General features: G+C 45.3%; 1 protein-coding gene across 1 annotated transcript; it reads right to left on the bottom strand.

Annotated features, from left to right (window-relative positions):
• Window positions 1-7062: 7062 nt before the first annotated feature.
• Window positions 7063-17203, bottom strand: prok1 (prokineticin 1). Its single transcript, XM_052484192.1, has 3 exons — window positions 17129-17203; window positions 7725-7850; window positions 7063-7218 (listed from the first exon to the last, which is right to left on the bottom strand). The coding sequence occupies exons 1-3, from the start codon at window positions 17201-17203 to the stop codon at window positions 7099-7101; spliced, it is 321 nt and encodes a 106-aa protein (XP_052340152.1). The 3' UTR covers window positions 7063-7098.
• Between the last annotated feature and the right edge of the window lie 215 nt (window positions 17204-17418).

Below are 17418 nucleotides of genomic sequence, written 5' to 3'. Positions count from 1 at the left end.
CTAGTGTATGGGGGGTGTCAGTTCAGATAAACCTAGGGTATGGGGGGGGGGTCAGTTCAGATAAACCTAGGGTATGGGGGGTCAGTTCAGATAAACCTAGTGTCAGATAAACCTATGGGGGGTCAGTTCAGATAAACCTAGGGTATGGGGGGTCAGTTCAGATAAACCTAGGATATGGGGGGGGTCAGTTCAGATAAACCTAGGGTATGGGGGTTCAGATAAACCTAGGATATGGGTCAGTTCAGATAAACCTAGGGTATGGGGGGTCAGCTCAGATAAACCTAGAGTATGGGGTCAGTTCAGATAAACCTAGGATATGGGGGGGGTCAGTTCAGATAAACCTAGGGTATAGGGGGGGTCAGTTCAGATTAACCTAGGGTATGGGGGGGGTCAGTTCAGATAAACCTAGGGTATGGGGGGTCAGTTCAGATAAACCTAGGGTATGGGGGGGTCAGTTCAAATAAACCTAGAGTATGGGGGTGTCAGTTCAGATAAACCTAGGGTATGGGGGGGTCAGTTCAGATAAACCTAGGGTATGGGGGTCAGTTCAGATAAACCTAGAGTATGGGGGTCAGTTCAGATAAACCTAGAGTATGGGGTCAGTTCAGATAAACCTAGAGTATGGGGGTCAGTTCAGATAAACCTAGGGTATGGGGGGGGTCAGTTCAGATAAACCTAGGGTATGGGGGGGTCAGTTCAGATAAACCTAGGGTATGGGTGGGGGTCAGTTCAGATAAACCTAGGGTATGGGGGGTCAGTTTAGATAAACAGGATATGTCAAAGTGGGGACTTTTTTGAAAGTTGAAGCTCATTTACTGCATTTCTACACAGTTTAAAAACTCTATACTATTATTTGGAGAGCAGCAAAAACAAACAAAAATTACCCCAACCATTAATTATCACTGCAATATTAGGTTTAAAGGTCTGTGGAAAGGCATATACACTGGGTGTACAAACCATTAGGGACAACTAGCTATTTTTGACATTTTTTAGGGTCATGGATTATACAAGGTGTCAAAAGGGTTCCACAGGGATGCTGGCCCATGTTGACTCTACAAGGTGTCAAAAGGGTTCCACAGGGATGCTGGCCCATGTTGACTCTGCAAGGTGTCAAAAGGGTTCCACAGGGATGCTGGCCCATGTTGACTCTGCAAGGTGTCAAAAGGGTTCCACAGAGATGCTGGCCCATGTTGACTCTACAAGGTGTCAAAAGGGTTCCACATGGATGCTGGCCCATGTTGACTCTGAAAAAGGGTTCCACAGGGATGCTGGCCCATGTTGACTCTGCAAGGTGTCAAAAGAGTTCCACAGGGATGCTGGCCCATGTTGACTCTACAAGGTGTCAAAAGGGTTCCACAGGGATGCTGGCCCATGTTGACTCTACAAGGTGTCAAAAGGGTTCCACAGGGATGCTGGCCCATGTTGACTCTGCAAGGTGTCAAAAGGGTTCCACAGGGATGCTGGCCCATGTTGACTCTACAAGGTGTCAAAAGGGTTCCACAGGGATGCTGGCCCATGTTGACTCTGCAAGGTGTCAAAAGGGTTCCACAGGGATGCTGGCCCATGTTGACTCTACAAGGTGTCAAAAGGGTTCCACAGGGATGCTGGCCCATGTTGACTCTACAAGGTGTCAAAAGGGTTCCACAGGGATGCTGTCCCATGTTGACTCTACAAGGTGTCAAAAGGGTTCCACAGGGATGCTGGCCCATGTTGACTCTACAAGGTGTCAAAAGGGTTCCACAGGGATGCTGGCCCATGTTGACTCTACAAGGTGTCAAAAGGGTTCCACAGGGATGCTGGCCCATGTTGACTCTACAAGGTGTCAAAAGGGTTCCACAGGGATGCTGGCCCATGTTGACTCTACAAGGTGTCAAAAGGGTTCCACAGGGATGCTGGCCCATGTTGACTCTGCAAGGTGTCAAAAGGGTTCCACAGGGATGCTGGCCCATGTTGACTCTACAAGGTGTCAAAAGGGTTCCACAGGGATGCTGGCCCATGTTGACTCTAAAGGTGCCAAAAGGGTTCCACAGGGATGCTGGCCCATGTTGACTCTGCAAGGTGTCAAAAGGGTTCCACAGGGATGCTGGCCCATGTTGACTCTACAAGGTGTCAAAAGGGTTCCACAGGGATGCTGGCCCATGTTGACTCTGCAAGGTGTCAAAAGGGTTCCACAGGGATGCTGGCCCATGTTGACTCTGCAAGGTGTCAAAAGGGTTCCACAGGGATGCTGGCCCATGTTGACTCTACAAGGTGTCAAAAGGGTTCCACAGGGATGCTGGCCCATGTTGACTCTACAAGGTGTCAAAAGGGTTCCACAGGGATGCTGGCCCATGTTGACTCTGCAAGGTGTCAAAAGGGTTCCACAGGGATGCTGGCCCATGTTGACTCTACAAGGTGTCAAAAGGGTTCCACAGGGATGCTGGCCCATGTTGACTCTGCAAGGTGTCAAAAGGGTTCCACAGGGATGCTGGCCCATGTTGACTCTACAAGGTGTCAAAAGGGTTCCACAGGGATGCTGGCCCATGTTGACTCTACAAGGTGTCAAAAGGGTTCCACAGGGATGCTGGCCCATGTTGACTCTACAAGGTGTCAAAAGGTTCCACAGGGATGCTGTCCCATGTTGACTCTACAAGGTGTCAAAAGGGTTCCACAGGGATGCTGGCCCATGTTGACTCTACAAGGTGTCAAAAGGGTTCCACAGGGATTCTGGCCCATGTTGACTCTACAAGGTGTCAAAAGGGTTCCACAGGGATGCTGGCCCATGTTGACTCTGCAAGGTGTCAAAAGGGTTCCACAGGGATGCTGGCCCATGTTGACTCTACAAGGTGTCAAAAGGGTTCCACAGGGATGCTGGCCCATGTTGACTCTGCAAGGTGTCAAAAGGGTTCCACAGGGATGCTGGCCCATGTTGACTCTGCAAGGTGTCAAAAGGGTTCCACAGGGATGCTGGCCCATGTTGACTCTACAAGGTGTCAAAAGGGTTCCACAGGGCTGCTGGCCCATGTTGGCTCCAATGCTTCCCACATCTGTGTCAAGTTGGCTGGATGTCCTTTGGGTGGTGGACCATTATTGATCCACACAGGAAACTGATAAGCGTGGAAACCCCAGAAGCGTTGCAGTTCTTCACACACTCAAACCGGTGCGCCTGGCACCTACTTCCATAGTCCGTTAAAAGGCACTTCAAACTTTTGTCTTGTCCAATCACCTTCTGAATGGCACACATACACAATCCATGTCTCATTTGTCTCAAGGCTTACAAATGATTATTTAACCAGTCTCCTCGCCTTCATCTACACTGATTTAAGTGGATTTAACAAGTGACATCAGTAAGGGATCATAGCTTTCATCTGGATTCACCTGGTCAGTCTATGTCATGGAAAGAGCCGGTGTTCCTAATGTTTTTATTCATTTCACCTTTATTTAACCAGGTAGGCTAGTTGAGAACAAGTTCTCATTTACAACTGCGACCTGGCCAAGATAAAGCATAGCAGTGTGAACAGACAACACAGAGTTACACATGGAGTAAACAATTAACAAGTCAATAACACAGTAGAGAAAAAAAGGGTCTATATACATTGTGTGCAAAAGGCATGAGGAGGTAGGCGAATAATTACAATTTTGCAGATTGACACTGGAGTGATAAATGATCAGATGGTCATGTACAGGTAGAGATACTGGTGTGCAAAAGAGCAGAAAAGTAAATAAATATAAACAGTATGGGGATGAGGTAGGTAAATTGGGTGTTTTGTAACTCGGTGTATAGTGTCGACCATTACCCAACCTCATGGTATATATTGTCTCATTTACTTGTGGAACGGCACATTCAGTGCAACGTGAAATCGGCGCGTAAAACACATCGATCGGCGAGTAAAACACATCGGCGCGTAAAACACATGATCAAATCACAACAAGGCCGACTTCAAATGCCGACATGCGTAGGCGGCACGTGAGTTTCAACTTTAGGGAAGCTCTTTTTCTTTCACCATGAAATGTCACTTTTATATTAAAGGATTGCGTGCATCTATCATAGCAAAAACGTATGTAAGACAGGCTACCATTCTTTATGTGATGAATAGATTGCATAGTCATAATTTAGGCTAATAACGTAACTCAATCACTGTTTTGTGAAACGTGAGACGACAAGGAGAGGATATCTGTCGTTAACCCTAATTTGCTCCTGGGCGCGTCGTACCCTCTATAGCAACATATTTCACTGCACCTATATGGGGACAAAGTAATGCTGAATGTACCTTTGCATAATCTTATCAAAATGTCCCATGTTTCCATTTGGAAAGTAGACGAGCTTGTCGTTGCCAAAGTTATTTCATAACAGCGTTCAACAACACAGCGATATATGAAGAATATATATGAATACACAGAATATTGACTGACCAGCACAAGTTTATCTACATCAGTAATGAACAATTGGTCTGTAATCAGGCATTGGTTATCAGTACCTTAAACAGAATGGCTGAAGGTGTAGTAGAGGTCGTCTCTGACAAAACATTTAAAGATCACATTTGAACCAGTTTAAAGATGAAAATGCTTGTTTCTTTTCTCATTTAAAACAACAGCATAAAGATGACGTGCAGGACACAATTCGAACCCTTGAAAGGATATATACTGCTTTGGTATGGCGTCCTCCACATTATAAATCAAAACGCTAATATTTTAAAATTTAACTAAGCAAGTCAGTCAAGATCAAATTCTTATTTACAATGACTGCCTACCCCAGACAAACCCGGACGACGCTGGGCCAATTGTGCGCTGCCCTATGGGACTCCCAATCGCATCCGGATGTGATACAGCCTGGATTCGATCCAGGGACTGTAGTAACACCCTTTGCACTGAGATGCAGCACCTTAGACCGCTGGGACACCCGGGAGCCAAATGACGACGATGATGATGATGATTATGAGGAATGTCCAAGGGACAGTACAGTGCTTAACTATGACGCTTTCTAATTGACTGATTGGCTGGGAAAACATTATTAACGAACAGAACGCAGCTATGAATATATCACTAAAACTGTTTTCTGAGTCAGAGTCACGTCTTGTTTTGACAATCTCTTTGTTCCCAATTCTGTTTCTATGGCCACAACATATGTTGAATACAACCTTAGTTACGGACTCATTTGACATTGATTGTCACATGTTTTAGTCATAGGAAAGGCAAGGGCTCCAGGTTGTTTTTTTGAAGAGACTGATTACTGCCACGTGATACTCAAGTAAAACAAAGAGGTATGGACTTTCACTAAGAGATAAGATATTACACTAAACAAAAAAACATGTAAAGTGTTGGTCCCATGAGCTGAAATAAAAGATCCCCAGAAATGTTCCATACCGTATGCACAAAAAACAGATTCTCTCAAATTTTGTGCATATTTTTTTTATACACATCCCAGTTAGTATTTCCCCTTTTCCAAGATAGTCCATCCACCTGACAGGTGCATATCAAGGAACAGAAACAGGATGCTCATTACACAGCAGTACTTTCTGCTGGGGACAATAAAAGGCCACTCCAAAATGTGCAGTTTTGTCACACAACACAATGCCACAAGTTTTGAGGGAGCGCGCAATTGGCATGCTGACTGCAGGTATGTCCACGAGAACTGTTGCCAGAGAATTTAATGCTAATTTCTCTACCATAAGCCACCTCCAATGTCGTTTTTGAGAATTTGGCAGTACGTTCAACCGTCCTCACAACTGCTGACCACGTGTAAAACCAGCCCAGGCACCAGCCACCCGGACAGCTGATGAAACTGAGGAGTATTCTGTTTGTAATAAAACTCATGCTGATTGGCTGGGCCTGGCTCCCCAGTGGGTGGGTCTATGCCCTCCCAGGCCCACCCAGGGCCTAATTTATTTATTTAAAGTGTCAGATTTCGTTATATGAACTGTAACTCAGTAAAGTCATTGAAATTGAAGCATGTTGAGTTTATATTTTTGTTCAGTATATATATAACTTACATAATTACTTACATAACAACAACATACACAATACACAGTGTAAGTACATATTTTTCACAGTGGTGTGATACAGTGAGTTTAATTTGCAAAAATGTTGATCATAAATAAAAACATTACATTTGCATATGAATTAAACCGTATATATTATTATGATTTGCATCAAGCTTTTGACAGGCCTGTGTATTAAAACTATAGTCTGCAATTGGTACATACATTAAAAAAAGAAAACATTTAGCTATGTATCTTTCTTGGCACAGTTTAGCATGTATATATTGTCCTGGCATGTCTTTGGTGGCCAGTGGGGCACAGTGAGGTGTATTTACAGATGTTCTATATTCTCATGAAATATAACAGTTCCTATAGTATATAGAACAAAGACTAAGTAGAGGGAAAAGAGTGAAGGTCCTGTGTGATTGAGGGACTAAGTAGAGGGAAAAGAGTGAAAGTCCTGTGTGATTGAGGGACTAAGTAGAGGGAAAAGAGTGAAGGTCCTGTGTGATTGAGGGACTAAGTAGAGGGAAAAGAGTGAAGGTCCTGTGTGATTGAGGGACTAAGTAGAGGGAAAAGAGTGAAGGTCCTGTGTGATTGAGGGACTAAGTAGAGGGAAAAGAGTGAAGGTCCTGTGTGATTGAGGGACTAAGTAGAGGGAAAAGAGTGAAGGTCCTGTGTGATTGAGGGACTAAGTAGAGGGAAAAGAGTGAAGGTCCTGTGTGATTGAGGGACTAAGTAGAGGGAAAAGAGTGAAGGTTCTGTGTGATTGAGGGACTAAGTAGAGGGAAAAGAGTGAAGGTTCTGTGTGATTGAGGAACTAAGTTGAGGGAAAAGAGTGAAGGTCCTGTGTGATTGAGGGACTAAGTAGAGGGAAAAGAGTGAAGGTTCTGTGTGATTGAGGGACTAAGTAGAGGGAAAATAGTGAAGGTCCTGTGTGATTGAGGGACTAAGTAGAGGGAAAAGAGTGAAGGTCCTGTGTGATTGAGGGACTAAGTAGAGGGTAAAGAGTGAAGGTTCTGTGTAATTGAGGGACTAAGTAGAGGGAAAAGAGTGAAGGTCATGTGTGATTGAATGTGCTGCTGTCATTGTTTCCCATCTTTCTCCTCTTCTTCTCTCTCCTCTTCTTCCTCCTCTGTCATCAAAAGTCTAGGTTTTTGAAGTCTTTGGTACACCTGTATGTGCTACCTGTGTAGCTGGTACAGACCAAATGAGGAAGACATGGACAGGTGTGATGCTGTCTTTTTCCTGGATAGGGCACCTGGAAGAAAAATACATGATCTACATTTGATGCAACTTCTCCCTTAGGATCCATTAAATCACATTGAGCCAACAGCTCTATGGGCTAAATGAACAGACTTGGTCAAACGCCACCAGAGATCATGGAACAATTCCAATGGAGAACCATTCAGTTGTCAATTCCCAGAGATAAACTTTGTGGAGTGAACTAACCCGGCTGGAGGCTGAGCCGATCTCCAGCCGATCAAAGTGACGTATTACTTCCATTGGTTTGATTCATGATGAAAACAAGTCAATAACTTCTGAAGTTATCATCCTAAGCAATAACTGTGTGTGTATGTTTGTGCATATGTGTGTTTATGTGCACTTCTGTGTGTTTGTGTGTGTGCGTGCGCTTGTGTGTGTATACCGGAGTGTGTGAGTGTTTGCGCATGTGTGAGTGCGTGTGCCAGCCAGTACGTGCCATCAAGCATATGCATGTGTGTTTGCGTGTGTGTGTGCGCACATACGTGCGTGTGTGTTCCTCACCTTGTGACTGAAGGGGTGGCACTCGTCCCCCTCTTCCCCTCGTGGTATACACATCCGCAGTCCCCTAAGCCACAGGCTGACAGCACAGCATAGACCAAACCCACACTGAACATCTCTATCACACGCCTGACAGAGATGGGGAGAGAGAGAGGGGAGAAAGAGAGAGAGAGAGAGATGGGCAGAGAGAGAGAGAGAGAGAGAGAGAGAGAGAGAGAGAGAGAAAGACAGGGAGAGAAAGACAGGGAGAGAAAGACAGGGAGAGGAGAGAGAGAGAGAGAGAGAGAGAGAGAGAGAGGAGAGAGAGAGAGAGAGAGAGAGAGAGGGAGAGGCAGAGAGAGAGAGAGAGAGAGAGAGAAGAGAAGAGAGGGGAAGAGAGGGAAGAGAGAAGAGAGAGAGAGAGAGAGAAAGAAAGACAGAGGAAGAGGCAGAGAAGAGAGAAAGAGGTAGAGAGAGAGAGAGAGGAGAGGGAGAGAGACAGGGAGAGGCAGAGAGAGAGAGAGAGAGAGAGAGAGAGAGAGAGAGAGGGAGAGAAAGAGAGAGAGAGAGAGAGAGGACCATCACGCTTTTTTTTACTCAGTTTGGTTGCAGGTTTTCTGTGCCGGTCTGGTGTTGTAGTAAAGCTCTGACTCTGGACCACACATACCCACTGGAAACAGGAAACACATACCCACTGGAAACAGGAAACACATACCCACTGGAAACACATACCCACTGGAAACAGGAAACACATACCCACTGGAAACAGGAAACACATACCCACTGGAAACACAAACACTGGAAACAGGAAACACATACCCACTGGAAACAGGAAACACATACCCACTGGAAACACATACCCACTGGAAACAGGAAACACATACCCACTGGAAACAGGAAACACATACCCACTGGAAACACATACCCACTGGAAACAGGAAACACATACCCACTGGAAACAGGAAACACATACCCACTGGAAACACATACCCACTGGAAACAGGAAACACATACCCACTGGAAACAGGAAACACATACCCACTGGAAACACATACCCACTGGAAACAGGAAACACATACCCACTGGAAACAGGATTCACATACCCACTGGAAACACATACCCACTGGAAACAGGAAACACATACCCACTGGAAACAGGAAACACATACCCACTGGAAACACATACCCACTGGAAACAGGATTCACATACCCACTGGAAACAGGATTCACATACCCACTGGAAACAGGATTCACATACCCTCTGAAACAGGATTCACATACCCACTGGAAACAGGAAACACATACCCACTGGAAACAGGAAACACATACCCACTGGAAACAGGATTCACATACCCACTGGAAACAGGATTCACATACCCACTGGAAACAGGATTCACATACCCACTGGAAACAGGAAACACATACCCACTGGAAACAGGAAACACATACCCACTGGAAACAGGAAACACATACCCACTGGAAACAGGAAACACATACCCACTGGAAACAGGATTCACATACCCACTGGAAACAGGATTCACATACCCACTGGAAACAGGATTCACATACCCTCTGGAAAGAGGAAACACATACCCACTGGAAACAGGATTAACATACCCTCTGGAAACAGGAAACACATACCCACTGGAAACAGGAAACACATACCCACTGGAAACACATACCCACTGGAAACAGGAAACACATACCCACTGGAAACAGGGAAACACATACCCACTGGAAACACATACCCACTGGAAACAGGAAACACATACCCACTGGAAACAGGATTCACATACCCACTGGAAACACATACCCACTGGAAACAGGAAACACATACCCACTGGAAACAGGAAACACATACCCACTGGAAACAGGAAACACATACCCACTGGAAACACATACCCACTGGAAACAGGAAACACATACCCACTGGAAACAGGAAACACATACCCACTGGAAACACATACCCACTGGAAACAGGAAACACATACCCACTGGAAACAGGAAACACATACCCCTGGAAACACATACCCACTGGAAACAGGAAACACATACCCACTGAAACAGGAAACACATACCCACTGGAAACACATACCCACTGGAAACAGGAAACACATACCCACTGGAAACAGGAAACACATACCCACTGGAAACACATACCCACTGGAAACAGGAAACACATACCCACTGGAAACAGGATTCACATACCCACTGGAAACACATACCCACTGGAAACAGGAAACACATACCCACTGGAAACAGGAAACACATACCCACTGGAAACACATACCCACTGGAAACAGGATTCACATACCCACTGGAAACAGGATTCACATACCCACTGGAAACAGGATTCACATACCCTCTGGAAACAGGATTCACATACCCACTGGAAACAGGAAACACATACCCTCTGAAACAGGAAACACATACCCACTGAAACAGGATTCACATACCCACTGGAAACAGGATTCACATACCCACTGGAAACAGGAAACACATACCCACTGGAAACAGGAAACACATACCCACTGGAAACAGGAAACACATACCCACTGAAACAGGAAACACATACCCACTGGAAACAGGAAACACATACCCACTGGAAACAGGAAACACATACCCACTGGAAACAGGATTCACATACCCACTGGAAACAGGATTCACATACCCACTGGAAACAGGATTCACATACCCTCTGGAAAGAGGAAACACATACCCACTGGAAACAGGATTAACATACCCTCTGAAACAGGAAACACATACCCACTGGAAACAGGAAACACATACCCACTGGAAACACATACCCACTGGAAACAGGAAACACATACCCACTGGAAACAGGAAACACATACCCACTGGAAACACATACCCACTGGAAACAGGAAACACATACCCACTGGAAACAGGATTCACATACCCACTGGAAACACATACCCACTGGAAACAGGAAACACATACCCACTGGAAACAGGAAACACATACCCACTGGAAACACATACCCACTGGAAACAGGATTCACATACCCACTGGAAACAGGATTCACATACCCACTGGAAACAGGATTCACATACCCTCTGGAAACAGGATTCACATACCCACTGGAAACAGGATTCACATACCCACTGGAAACAGGAAACACATACCCACTGGAAACAGGAAACACATACCCACTGGAAACAGGATTCACATACCCACTGGAAACAGGATTCACATACCCTCTGGAAACAGGAAACACATACCCACTGGAAACAGGATTAACATACCCACTGGAAACAGGATTAACATACCCACTGGAAACAGGAAACACATACCCACTGGAAACAGGATTGACATACCCTCTGGAAACAGGAAACACATACCCACTGGAAACAGGATTAACATACCCACTGGAAACAGGATTAACATACCCACTGGAAACAGGACTCACATACCCACTGGAAACACATACCCACTGGAAACAGGAAACACATACCCACTGGAAACAGGGAACACATACCCACTGGAAACAGGGAACACATACCCACTGGAAACAGGACTCACATACCCTCTGGAAACAGGAAACACATACCCACTGGAAACAGGAAACACATACCCACTGGAAACAGGATTCACATACCCTCTGGAAACAGGAAACACATACCCACTGGAGACAGGGAACACATACCCACTGGAAACAGGAAACACATACCCACTGGAAACAGGAAACACCCATGGAAACAGGAAACACATACCCACTGGAAACAGGAAAAACAGGAAACACATACCCACTGAAACATAGGAAACACATACCCACTGGAAACACATACCCACTGGAAACAGGAAACACATACCCACTGGAAACAGGAACACATACCCTCTGGAAACAGGAAACACATACCCACTGGAAACAGGAAACACATACCCACTGGAAACAGGAAACACATACCCACTGGAAACAGGAAACACATACCCACTGGAAACAGGAAACACATACCCACTGGAAACAGGGAACACATACCCACTGGAAACAGGAACACATACCCACTGGAACACATACCCACTGGGAAACACATACCCACTGGAAACAGGATTCACATACCCACTGGAAACAGGAAACACATACCCACTGGAAACTGAAACACATACCCACTGGAAACAGGAAACACATACCCACTGGAACACATACCCTCTGGAAACAGGGAACACATACCCACTGGAAACAGGAAACACATACCCACTGGAAACAGGAAACACATACCCACTGGAAACAGGAAACACATACCCACTGGAAACACATACCCACTGGAAACACATACCCCACATACCCACTGGAAACAGGAAACACATACCCCTGAAACAGGAAACACATACCCACTGGAAACAGGAAACACATACCCACTGGAAACAGGAGGAAACACATGAAACACATACCCACTGGAAACAGGAAACACATACCCACTGGAAACAGGAACATACAGATACCCATACTGGAAACAGGAAACACATACCCACTGGAAACACATACCCACTGGAAACAGGAAACACATACCCACTGAAACAGGAACACATACCCATTCACATCTAATGACCCACTCATGGAAACACATACCCACTGGAAACAGGATTCACATACAGACTGGAAAATTCACATACCCTGGAAACTGGAAACACATACCCACTGGAAACAGGATTCACATACCCTCTGGAAACACATACCCACTGGAAACACATACCCACTGGAAACAGGATTCACATACCCACTGGAAACAGGATTCACATACCCACTGGAAACAGGATTCACATACCCACTGGAAACAGGAAACACATACCCACTGGAAACAGGACTCACATACCCATTGGAAACAGGAAACACATACCCACTGGAAACAGGATTCACATACAGACTGGAAACAGGATTCACATACAGACTGGAAACAGGATTCACATACAGACTGGAAACACATACAGATGGAAACAGGAAACTGGAACCAGGAAACACAGGATATTTTTGCAGAATTCTGCATGCAGAGTCTCAATTTGGTGTTTACTCTCTCTGTCTCTCTCTGTATCTGTCTCTCTCTCTACCTTCTAATGACCCCTACTCTCTGTCTCTCTCTGTACCTGTCTCTCTCTATATCTGTCTCTCTCTACCTTCTAATGACCCCTACTCTCTGTCTCTCTCTGTATCTGTCTCTCTCTCTACCTTCTAATGACCCCTACTCTCTCTATATCTGTCTCTCTCTCTCTCTCTCTACCTTCTAATGACCCCTACTCTCTGTCTCTCTCTGTATCTGTCTCTCTCTCTACCTTCTAATGACCCCTACTCTCTGTCTCTCTCTGTACCTGTCTCTCTCTATATCTGTCTTCTCTACCTTCTAATGACCCCTGCTCTCTGTCTCTCTCTATATCTGTCTTCTCTCTACCTTCTAATGACCCCTACTCTATGTCTCTCTCTGTACCTGTCTCTCTCTATATCTGTCTCTCTCTCTACCTTCTAATGACCCCTACTCTCTGTCTCTCTCTGTATCTGTCTCTCTCTCTACCTTCTAATGACCCCTACTCTGTCTCTCTCTGTACCTGTCTCTCTCTATATCTGTCTCTCTCTACCTTCTAATGACCCCTGCTCTCTGTCTCTCTCTATATCTGTCTCTCTCTCTACCTTCTAATGACCCCTACTCTATGTCTCTCTCTGTACCTGTCTCTCTCTATATCTGTCTCTCTCTCTCTACCTTCTAATGACCCCTACTCTCTGTCTCTCTCTATATCTGTCTCTCTCTCTCTCTCTCTACCTTCTAATGACCCCTACTCTCTCTATATCTGTCTCTCTCTACCTTCTAATGACCCCTACTCTCTCTGTCTCTCTCTCTACCTTCTAATGACCCCTACTCTCTCTATATCTGTCTCTCTACCTTCTAATGACCCCTACTCTCTCTATATCTGTCTCTCTCTCTACCTTCTAATGACCCCTACTCTCTCTATATCTGTCTCTCTCTACCTTCTAATGACCCCTACTCTCTCTATATCTGTCTCTCTCTACCTTCTAATGACCCCTACTCTCTCTATATCTGTCTCTCTCTACCTTCTAATGACCCCTACTCTCTCTATATCTGTCTCTCTCTACCTTCTAATGACCCCTACTCTCTGTCTCTCTCTATATCTGTCTCTCTCTACCTTCTAATGACCCCCACCTCTCTCTATATCTGTCTCTCTCTACCTTCTAATGACCCCTACTCTCTCTATATCTGTCTCTGTCTACCTTCTAATGACCCCTACTCTCTCTATATCTGTCTCTCTCTACCTTCTAATGACCCCTATTCTCTCTATATCTGTCTCTCTACCTTCTAATGACCCCTACTCTCTCTATATATCTCTCTCTACCTTCTAATGACCCCTACTCTCTCTATATCTGTCTCTCTACCTTCTAATGATCCCTACTCTCTCTGCATCTCTCTCTACCTTCCAACTGTCACTTCTAATGATCCCTACTCTCTCTACCTTCTAATGATCCCTACTCTCTCTGCATCTCTCTCTCTACCTTCCAACTGTCACTTCTAATGATCCCTACTCTCTCTGCATCTGTTTCTCTCTACCTTCCAACTGTCACTTCTAATGATCCCTACTCTCTCTGCATCTGTTTCTCTCTACCTTCTAATGACCCCTACTCTCTCTGCATCTCTCTCTACCTTCCAACTGTCACTTCTAATGATCCCTACTCTCTCTGCATCTGTTTCTCTCTACCTTCTAATGATCCCTACTCTCTCTGCATCTCTCTCTCTACCTTCCAACTGTCACTTCTAATGATCCCTACTCTCTCTGCATCTCTCTCTACCTTCTAATGACCCCTACTCTCTCTGCATCTCTCTCTCTACCTTCCAACTGTCACTTCTAATGATCCCTACTCTCTCTGCATCTCTCTCTACCTTCTAATGATCCCTACTCTCTCTGCATCTCTCTCTACCTTCCAACTGTCACTTCTAATGATCCCTACTCTCTCTGCATCTGTTTCTCTCTACCTTCTAATGATCCCTACTCTCTCTGCATCTCTCTCTACCTTCCAACTGTCACTTCTAATGATCCCTACTCTCTCTGCATCTCTCTCTACCTTCCAACTGTCACTTCTAATGACCCCTACTCTCTCTGCATCTCTCTCTACCTTCCAACTTTCACTTCTAATGACCCCTACTCTCTCTGCATCTCTCTCTACCTTCCAACTGTCACTTCTAATGATCCCTACTCTCTCTGCATCTCTCTCTACCTTCCAACTGTCACTTCTAATGACCCCTACTCTCTCTGCATCTCTCTCTACCTTCTAATGACCCCTACTCTCTCTGCATCTGTCTCTCTCTACCTTCCAACTGTCACTTCTAATGACCCCTACTCTCTCTGCATCTCTCTCTACCTTCTAATGATCCCTACTCTCTCTGCATCTCTCTCACCTTCTAATGATCCCTACTCTCTCTGCATCTGTTTCTCTCTACCTTCTAATGACCCCTACTCTCTCTGCATCTCTCTCTCTACCTTCTAATGATCCCTACTCTCTCTGCATCTGTTTCTCTCTACCTTCCAACTGTCACTTCTAATGATCCCTACTCTCTCTGCATCTCTCTCTACCTTCTAATGATCCCTACTCTCTCTGCATCTCTCTCTACCTTCTAATGATCCCTACTCTCTCTGCATCTCTCTCTCTACCTTCCAACTGTCACTTCTAATGATCCCTACTCTCTCTGCATCTGTTTCTCTCTACCTTCCAACTGTCACTTCTAATGATCCCTACTCTCTCTGCATCTGTTTCTCTCTACCTTCTAATGACCCCTACTCTCTCTGCATCTCTCTCTCTACCTTCCAACTGTCACTTCTAATGATCCCTACTCTCTCTGCATCTCTCTCTACCTTCCAACTGTCACTTCTAATGATCCCTACTCTCTCTGCATCTCTCTCTACCTTCCAACTGTCACTTCTAATGATCCCTACTCTCTCTGCATCTCTCTCTCTACCTTCCAACTGTCACTTCTAATGATCCCTACTCTCTCTGCATCTCTCTCTCTACCTTCCAACTGTCACTTCTAATGATCCCTACTCTCTCTGCATCTCTCTCTACCTTCCAACTGTCACTTCTAATGATCCCTACTCTCTCTACCTTCTAATGATCCCTACTCTCTCTGCATCTCTCTCTCTACCTTCCAACTGTCACTTCTAATGATCCCTACTCTCTCTGCATATGTTTCTCTCTACCTTCCAACTGTCACTTTTAATGATCCCCACTCTCTCTACCTTCTAATGATCCCTACTTTCTCTGCATCTCTCTCTACCTTCCAACTGTCACTTATAATGATCCCTACTCTCTCTACCTTCTAATGATCCCTACTCTCTCTGCATCTCTCTCTCTACCTTCCAACTGTCACTTCTAATGATCCCTACTCTCTCTGCATCTGTTTCTCTCTACCTACCAACTGTCACTTCTAATGATCCCTACTCTCTCTGTATGTCTCTCTCTACCTTCTAATGACCCCTACTCTCTCTGCATCTCTCTCTCTACCTTCCAACTGTCACTTCTAATGATCCCTACTCTCTCTGCATCTGTTTCTCTCTACCTACCAACTGTCACTTCTAATGATCCCTACTCTCTCTGTATGTCTCTCTCTACCTTCTAATGACCCCTACTCTCTCTGCATCTCTCTCTACCTTCCAACTGTCACTTCTAATGATCCCTACTCTCTCTACCTTCTAATGATCCCTACTTTCTCTGCATCTCTCTCTACCTTCCAACTGTCACTTCTAATGATCCCTACTCTCTCTACCTTCTAATGATCCCTACTTTCTCTGCATCTCTCTCTACCTTCCAACTGTCACTTATAATGATCCCTACTCTCTCTGTATCTGTCTCTCTCTGCCTTCCAACTGTCACTTCTAATGATCCCTACTCTCTCTACCTTCTAATGACCCCTACTCTCTCTGTATCTGTCTCTCTCTACCTTCCAACTGTCACTTCTAATGACCCCTACTCTCTCTACCTTCTAATGACCCCTACTCTCTCTGCATCTCTCTCTCTACCTTCCAATTGTCACTTCTAATGACCCCTACTCTCTCTGCATCTCTCTCTCTACCTTCCAATTGTCACTTCTAATGACCCCTACTCTCTCTACCTTCTAATGACTCCTACTCTCTCTACCTTCTAATGACCCCTACTCTCTCTGCATCTCTCTCTCTACCTTCCAATTGTCACTTCTAATGACCCCTACTCTCTCTACCTTCTAATGACCCCTACTCTCTCTACCTTCTAATGACCCCTACTCTCTCTGCATCTCTCTCTCTACCTTCCAATTGTCACTTCTAATTACCCCTACTCTCTCTGCATCTGTCTCTCTCTACTTTCAATCGTACGTTTCACAATGACAACTATTAGTTAAAATTTCCACACAGGACATGAATGAAAGGTTTGCCACTCACCCCAGTGATGACAGCCCCCATGGACCAGTTGAAAGAAATCATTAAGATGGAGAGAAGCAGGACCCTGGTCCCCATGGCCGTAGCAGCAACAGTAGCACAGGATAGTGTAGGGTACCACTCTCTCCTCAACACAGCAATACTGTAGCCCCCTTCAGCGCAGTAGCTACTTTCTGTTGTCAGTCTCTACTCAACACAGCAATACTGTAGCCCCCTTCAGCGCAGTAGCTACTTTCTGTTGTCACTCTCTCCTTCTTGTGCTGTCCGTCTGACTCACTGTGCCTGGTGTCATG

The sequence above is a fragment of the Oncorhynchus keta genome, chromosome 28, assembly GCF_023373465.1.
Source record: "Oncorhynchus keta strain PuntledgeMale-10-30-2019 chromosome 28, Oket_V2, whole genome shotgun sequence".
Classification (NCBI taxonomy): domain Eukaryota; kingdom Metazoa; phylum Chordata; class Actinopteri; order Salmoniformes; family Salmonidae; genus Oncorhynchus; species Oncorhynchus keta.
The sequence above is the reverse complement of the archived record's forward strand: the minus strand, read 5'-3'. Positions and strand labels throughout refer to the sequence as shown.

Excerpts from the sequence above, each read along its gene's own strand:
- prok1 (XM_052484192.1), bottom strand. The coding sequence starts at position 17,203 with ATGGGGACCAGGGTCCTGCTTCTCTCCATCTTAATGATTTCTTTCAAC. Across the intron at positions 7,851-17,128 it reads TGGGGGCTGTCATCACTGGG|GCGTGTGATAGAGATGTTCA; the intron begins GTGAGTGGCAAA and ends CATCTCTGTCAG. Across the intron at positions 7,219-7,724 it reads GCCACCCCTTCAGTCACAAG|GTGCCCTATCCAGGAAAAAG; the intron begins GTGAGGAACACA and ends TTTTTCTTCCAG.